Source organism: Globicephala melas, chromosome 1 (genome assembly GCF_963455315.2).
Source record: "Globicephala melas chromosome 1, mGloMel1.2, whole genome shotgun sequence".
NCBI classification, from domain to species: Eukaryota; Metazoa; Chordata; class Mammalia; order Artiodactyla; family Delphinidae; genus Globicephala; species Globicephala melas.
Window position 1 is genome coordinate 32449946 of NC_083314.1, and position 7467 is coordinate 32457412.

Consider the following 7467-nt stretch of genomic DNA (forward strand, 5'->3'; position numbering starts at 1 on the left):
AAAACTAACATGCTTTTTTACACTGTAATCCATTTTTAAGCCTATGTTCTCTAAATGGACTAGTCATTCCTGGAACTAGGCATGCCTTATTTATTTCTGTGCCCCCAGAGACAAATCCAGTGCCTGGGACTATTAAGATATCTCATAAATGTTTGTCAAGCAAAGGCATGAATGAATGAATGATCTTTTTAAAAACCACAGGATTCCTTAATGGTGAAGTTTCTCTGAATCTAGTTTAGTGGCTAATGGTTGTACTCTGAGTGGGTGGCTGTATAAGAGAGAACATCTGTGTAAATTCACAAGTGTGTGCCTAGTTAGTAGGGAGGTATGTAGACAAGGGGACATGCATGAGTGTGTGTGTGTTAAGTAAATGAGCCTTTGCCAGGTGCCTGCACATTCCTGCGTGAGTGAATATCAGTGTGTGGATGAGCATGTGAAGAGACTGAAGTGGCGAGCAGTGAGGGGGGCTGGCAGGAGATATCCCCCTAGATGTAGCCCCAGCCTTGAAGGAGCCTGCACATGCAATGAAGGCACTAAGTGTGTGACAAATGGCTTAAGAGTCTGCAAGTGTGGGGGTGGGAAGTGGGGTGAGTTTGTGAGCTGTTCCCCCAGGACTGGATACCTAAGTGATTCGGCCCCATTCTCATCCCATCCCCCACCTGCCAGGACTTCCATGAAGCTCCTGGCCTTACTCAGCCTGCTGGCCCTGATGCTGCAGGAAGCAAGGACAGCATCTCTCCCAAAGACGGAGAGGGAGAGGGAAGGAGACCAGCCGCACGGAGAAGGCGATTCTTATGCAGTTCTGCAACTGGGGGACTATGTCCTGAGCCTAGACAACTACGATCAAGTCATTGACCTGAGCAACTATGATGAACTCACAGACTACAGGGACCAGCTCCCCAAGGTGAGGGGCATGCAGCAGACCCATTGCATTCCCTGCAAGAAACTGGGAGCCTGAGGCCTGGTCCCTCTCTACCTGTTCCATAATGCAGGTATCTCAAGCCTCCAACTTTCTCTAGGAGGTGGAAATTCTTGTCCCTCCACAGGAACTTGTCGTTTAGATAATACTAAGAAAGAGGACACAAAACTTCAAGTTCTTTGTCTGTTTGTAGCAAATTTTGTGGGACTTCCCTTAGAAGTCATACATCCCTCCTTCCCTCTGCCTTCAAGACCATAAGGTGTATCTCACTGGGACAACAGTCCTCACATTCTCCCTTGGAAAAAGGAATGCTACAACCTGTCTTTTCTTAGACTATCTTCAGTTCTGAAGTTCATTTTTCAGCCCTTTCTGGCCTTTGCAGGGACTGATCTGAAGTCTGCACTCATCTGCTGTCTGACCTTGGTCTGTGCGGGCAAGGGAAAAGCCCAGTCTGGGGGGTCTGGAGATGGGGTTCTGGCTCTGCCACCAGATGGCCCCTTGAGCTCAGTCCCTCCCCATCTGGACCTCAGTTTCCTCATCCACGTCATGATGAGGGACCAGATGCTCAGAAGGCCCTTGCCTTGTTCACTCTTCCTGCCGTCCCTCCCTCGTTTTCCACAGTGACTCTTTGCAAGCTTGAAATTGGTCGCTGAAGTTCCCAGAATCCAAAGTGAAGTCCCTCTCAGCCCCTCAAAGCTGGCTTACTGTATACTGTGTCTCCAGGTTAAAGGGACCAGCCTGGCTTCTCCAACCAGGACAAGTTTCACTCAGAGCACAAGGGCTCCAAGGACACCCCCTTCAAACCCCACAATGGCCAGGCCTACGACGCGGGGCCTGCTGGTTTCCCTGACCAGCCATGGTAAGTTCACAGGCACAGGTCTCAATAGCCACAGGTCATGGGCCGGCAGCCATAACCCAGCACCAGGGGTGCCAAAGAGGAGTGCAGTCAGAGCTATATGGAGTGGAGGATCAGGGAGAGAAGGGGAAACAGCTGCAGGGGAGGAAAAAAGAAAACAAAGGGAGAGGCCGGCTGTTCCTAATGCTTCTTCCTGAGTGCACAAACTGGATAGGAAGCAAAGAAATGCAAGAACTCCGCTGTGCCTAGAAAAGCCACCTACCTTAATTAATAGCGTCGCTGGGGGAGCAGGTTGAGTGATAATTAGATTAGAGACAATTAAAGGCCTGTAGAGAAGAATAAATAACTTTGTGGCCGTCATTTGGCATGGGGGCAAATGAAGTAGTCATACTGCTTTTCAGCTTGAGTTCCCTCGTTAGCAGCTTTTCCCTCTCCTTGAGGCCCTCCTGGAGACTCTGGGATGCTGGCATATCCGCCAGTAGGGGGTTGGCACTCTGCTGGGGATCAGAACTGAGGCAGAGGAGGATGCAGTTAATTCCTGACTTGCTTGCTCTCGGTTCCTGTTCTCTTCTTGAGATGTTTGCCTTGGATGGGTATAGGGTAATGGGGCACCTGTAGAGAAAACACTTCTGTCAGGAATCCATGACGTCCCAGGCTTAAAGAGACCATAAAGAGCCTCAGCTGGACCTGCCGTTCAAGGCCTGGGGATAAGTACACTGTCTGGTCACGACTGGTGAAGAAGAGCTATCTCTTAATCTTGGGTCTGTGTCACTACCAACAGAGTTCCGCCTTGAGTTGGACGAGCAGTGATCTCCAGTAACCTCTGTTCTTTCTAATAACAAGGGATGGAAACCTCCTGCAGTATTCAGTAAAACCTTCCCAACTTTGTAAGGCCAGTCTGAGCTCAGTGGTCTGGCCTAAGTCTCATGACCACTGGTCATGGACTGAGAACAGGGGAGGGATGTTTTCCAATAGAAAACTGAGATGCTGATAACGATGAGAAGGGGAAATGAATCCTGGGCAGGCAGTGTACACTCCACCTTGGCTCTATTATGCTTTTCAGAGCCACACAGAACATGTCTAACTCCTCGCCCACCAGGCAGATGGCAGAGCCGGCAGCCATTGGCCATTCCACTGAATCTGGCTTTATTTCATCTTCATTGCACCTTTTAGGACCAGAGAGGAGCCCTATGGAAAAGAGACTGATAGATGTCCTAGAAATGCCCACATAGGCCCAGAAAAACCTACACAGGACCAGGGTCTGATAAAGGCACTAATGGGCTTGGATTGTAATGGGTAATAACTGAGGGTGGATCTGCTTCTCTTAGGTCAAGGGCTGAGTGCCAGGCTGGCAGCGGCCAACAGCACTCCTGGGTACATTGTGACAGTTGGTCTGGGCAGCAACCCAAGAAGACACAGACAACCACGGCTCAGACACTCCCTGGGGCCGGGGCTATTGGTCCCAGAGGCTGAAGGGAGTCTGACTGAGGAGGGGGGTCTCCCTTTGTTCTGTCTTCCACCTGGGCCAGGCCTGCCAACCTGTCTGATCTGCGTGTGCCTTGGTTCCTCTGTGTACTGTGATGATGCTGACCTAGAGAACATCCCTCCTCTTCCCCAGACAACCGCTTACCTGTACGCCCGCTTCAACCGCATCCGTCATATTCGGGCTGGAGACTTCAAAGGGCTGAGTATGTAATGTCCTGGCAACAGAAAAGAGTGGGTGGGCAGAGGGAACCCCCAGGGTTCTTTCCCTTGCCACCCAGCCACATTGAACAGTCACCAGCCCAAGTGCCTTTCCCTGTTGGCTTTCAGTCTCTCCAGCTATCAAACAGAAATAGCCCCAGTCTCTTTAATTCCTTTGCTTGAAGATTTTTAGATGGCAAAAGTGACCTGTTCTTGTATGTTCTCCCCGAAGCTATGGGAAGCAGGGGAGGAGAAGCTATGATCAAGCCTACGTTTTCAGGCTGTCCCAGCAACTGTAGCTCTCTGCCGTCCTGGCCTCTGGACAAGGCCATGTTAACTCTTGTCTCTAATCCAGATTCTTCCACTAATTACTGACAGCCTTCCTGGGCCTCATTGTTCTTTTGTGTAAACTAACAGGTAGAAGTGGGATGGATCCAGGGATTCCTGAGCCTGTTGGGTCTTACCCTCAAAAAGCTTCTTCCAAGCCAATCCACGTAGGACAGAACTCCAGGGAAAGGTATCACAGAATCTGAGGGCTTTTCCAGGTTTATAAAGTTATTCCTTCTGGTTTGGACCTGGTGCAGGTGGAGAGCTGGCTAGCATCCCCTATCCTGAGAGGCAGGGAGCAGGGCACAGGCAGCTCCAGCAGGAGCAAGGGAAGATGGTATGTCCCTCATCTCTCTGTGTTCTGCCCTGCACCTCTTAGCAAAACTGAAGAGGATTGACCTCTCTAGCAATTTCATCTCCTCCATCGATGACGATGCCCTCCTCCTGCTGCCTGCTCTGCAGGATCTGATCCTCCCTGAGAACAAGCTGGCAGCACTACCTGTGCTGCCCACTGGCATTGAGGTCCTGGACATCCGCCTGAACCAGCTCCAGAGCTCAGGGATACAGCCTGAAGCCTTCAGGGTGAGCCAGGGCCTTAAGTCCCCCATCTACCACATGCCACCCATGCCTACAACCACACACACACACACACACACACACACACACGGCCCTCACAGGATATCTCTGCTCCAACCCTGTTCTGGGGCATGAAAATCAAACCCAATTTTCCTCATCTAAACCATCAGCAGCTCCCCCTCTCCCTCTGTGGGGCACCTGGTCTCTTGGCTTCTTTTTGTGCAACTGCCCAGTCACCTCTCTGTGCACCAACATCCTCGCACACTCAGTTTCTGCTCCCCTAAAACTTTGACTTACATGTGACTGGACTTGCAGTGGTACTGGCTCCAGTTCTCACTCTACATATTCTTTTATTTCCAAAACCCATCACTAACTGACTGATCACTGTCTTTCTAGGAGCAAATTCTCAAGAGAGAAAATCTGGTCACTGGCTGGCCAGTTTTGATGGGAAGGGCTCAACACATGGCACAAATATGGCCCCCTGGGCTGCCCACTCAGCAGGGCCAGGAAGAGTCCTGGGGACAGTTCCAGTGAGGAAGTGAAGAGGGGTGTGGATGAGATTGACACCCCAGCTCTGTCACACTCACATATGCAATCTGCTTCCATTGTGCCTATGGCTCTCATTACGCTGGTCCGAGTGTTTCCCGACCATGCTCTCCACAGCTGCTCCAGATGTAGCATCTGGAGACTTTTCATTTGGGAAAGTCCCTTCTGATAGCAGAGATGCTGAGGCTGGGCCGAAATGTCCTGCGTCCTGCCTCCCACCCATCCCTGCCCCTTGCCTGCTCTTCCCAGAGTCGCCACTGACACTGCCGAGTGCCTTCACACTCCCCCAGCTGCCGGTGCCTCAGTGGCAGCAGCTTTTCCTTCTGCATCCAGTGGGAGGAAATGGGCCTCCCCCACAGCACCCAGCGCGGAACCTGGCACCTGGCTGAGGCCCGGGAGACCCTGAGTGAGTGAATGGGATCACATCAGCCACCCATCACTGCCAGGGCCCCACAGCACCCACCAGCCTCACGCACCCTTTGCCTCCTCCCCAGGCGCTGGAGAAGCTGCAGTTCCTCTACCTGGCCGATAACCTGCTGGACTCCATCCCCAGGTCCCTGCCCCTAAGCCTGCGCTCACTACACCTGCAGGTGAGCGGCCTCCCCAGAGCAAGGGCATTGAACAGCACAGAAAGCGGAGGTCAGATTGCAGGGAGCCTGCCCCCTTAGGCAGCGGTGGGTCTACGTCACTGAGAGCTCGTGGGAGACAAGGATTGGTAGGTGTTGTTCAGACCACTGTCCACAGACTCAGTTTGATTTCTTCCCCTTCCTGCTCTTTGAAACACTTCCCCTCCATGTCCTTATCCCATCTCACCCAATTGCTTGTTCCTTCTCCCCCTTCCCTTACCCTCTGTCTCCCGTCTTCCCTTCCTCCCTCTCAATCTCCCCTCTCTCTCCATCCGTCCTCAATGGTCTCCTCTCCTCTTTCCTTGCATGGGGCGTTGGCTTTCTGTGCCTCAGCTTCTCCAGTTGTAAAGGGGAGGCAAGCTGGTAGGGAGAACACACTGAGCCTGCCTTCAGTGCGGCCTGAGGGCAGAATCTCCCGGTGGAGCAGGCTTGCAGCTGTCAGTGTGTTCTTTCCAGAATAACATGATAGAGACCATGCAGAGGGACACCTTCTGTGACCCTGAGAGGCACAAGCACACGCGGAGGCAGCTGGAAGACATCCGCCTGGACGGCAATCCCATCAACCTGAACCTCTTCCCCAGTGCCTACTTCTGCCTGCCTCGGCTCCCCACAGGCCGCTTCACCTAGCTCACCCCTTCCACTGCTCCCAAGTAAGAGCCCTTGGAGGACCACCAAGGGCACGGGCCTCCTGGGCCACAGGGCCCGATCCCTGTCAGTGGTGTTTCATCCCGGCACTAATCATCCTCAGGATGCAATTGCAAAACTCCACACACACCCCTCCCCCAAGGCACACACGGAAATGTCCTCCAGGAGCCAGATTTGTATTTCTCCATCCTCTTTCCTGAACACCTTATGGCGCCTGGCTCAGAGAATAGCGACGTCTGCAGCAAAACTCTTTCCCATATCCCCCATCCCTCCTACCCATACAGAATGCCAAGAAAATCATGTAAGAGGAAGAGGAGGAACAGAAAGAGAAGGAGGAAGTGGGGAGAAGCAGTGGCGTGCTGGAGCCAGCTCTTACTACTAGGCTCGCAATAACTGATCATTAAAATTTTCCAGAATTTTGCAAACCAGTTGTTAAATACAGCCATTATTAAAAACTAAATTATATAAACTCACAATTAGATATGTTGAAAACAAATGTAATAAATACTCAAACTCATCACTTCCCAATTACTTTACTATGTTTTACTATTAATCATGTTCTTGAACTTACTTACGTCCACGGTACCTGTGTGGTGGAACTACTATATAATGACAGGCGACTGCTGCCCATCTCTTCCCAGCTCTGCTTTCAGTGACATCACATTGGTAGTTTGAAATTGGCCATGATGGGAGTATTTACACCACGCACATCGGTAAACACTACACATTAGGATTTTTTTGAGAAAGAGAGAGAGCCTGTTGTTAAGCATTTGCTAGCACACCACTGAGGAAAAAGAAGAGCTATTTAAACTACCCCTCCCCGTACTTCCAGGCCACCCCACTGGGGGTAGGGTGGGGTTTCTGTGGGGCTTTTAAAATTTTCTTACTTTTCCTGTGCCAGGGCTTCCTGTTAGATTTGGAGGGAGCCATTCATAAGGATGGAGAACTGACATGAATCTTCATCCGGATGCCTCCTTGTAGCACTTACCTGTTCCTGGTTCAGTGACCAGCTTCTGAGCACGGGTGGCTCAGCCAGCTGGTTCCTAGCCATGCTCTCTTGATGTTTAACCACCAGAGGGCAGCCTTGTGCAAAGATAAATAAATAAATATAGCAATTACTCACCTTCTTGCAACCTTCTTGGATCCTGGGCTGGGCCTGCTGTACTGGGCGAATGGGAAGAAGGGCAGCTATGATCTAGCCAACTTGCCCCTTGAATTATAATGGGAAGAGAGATGTCATCTTTCTCCTTCTTATAAGGACATGTTGGGCAAGGGGGGGTGGTGTTATA

At 51.3% G+C, this 7467-nt stretch overlaps 1 protein-coding gene across 1 annotated transcript; it reads left to right on the top strand.

Annotated features, from left to right (window-relative positions):
• The first annotated feature begins 673 nt into the window (after positions 1-673).
• On the top strand, positions 674-6160 carry OPTC (opticin). Its single transcript, XM_060285381.1, has 6 exons — positions 674-904; positions 1643-1778; positions 3305-3463; positions 4165-4367; positions 5402-5497; positions 5990-6160. The coding sequence occupies exons 1-6, from the start codon at positions 674-676 to the stop codon at positions 6158-6160; spliced, it is 996 nt and encodes a 331-aa protein (XP_060141364.1).
• Positions 6161-7467: the final 1307 nt, after the last annotated feature.

Coding starts and splice junctions, on each gene's coding strand:
- OPTC (XM_060285381.1), top strand. CDS start 674: ATGAAGCTCCTGGCCTTACTCAGCCTGCTGGCCCTGATGCTGCAGGAA. Junction 1,779..3,304: donor GGTTTCCCTGACCAGCCATG/GTAAGTTCACAG, acceptor CACCTGGGCCAG/GCCTGCCAACCTGTCTGATC. Junction 5,498..5,989: donor TGCGCTCACTACACCTGCAG/GTGAGCGGCCTC, acceptor TGTTCTTTCCAG/AATAACATGATAGAGACCAT.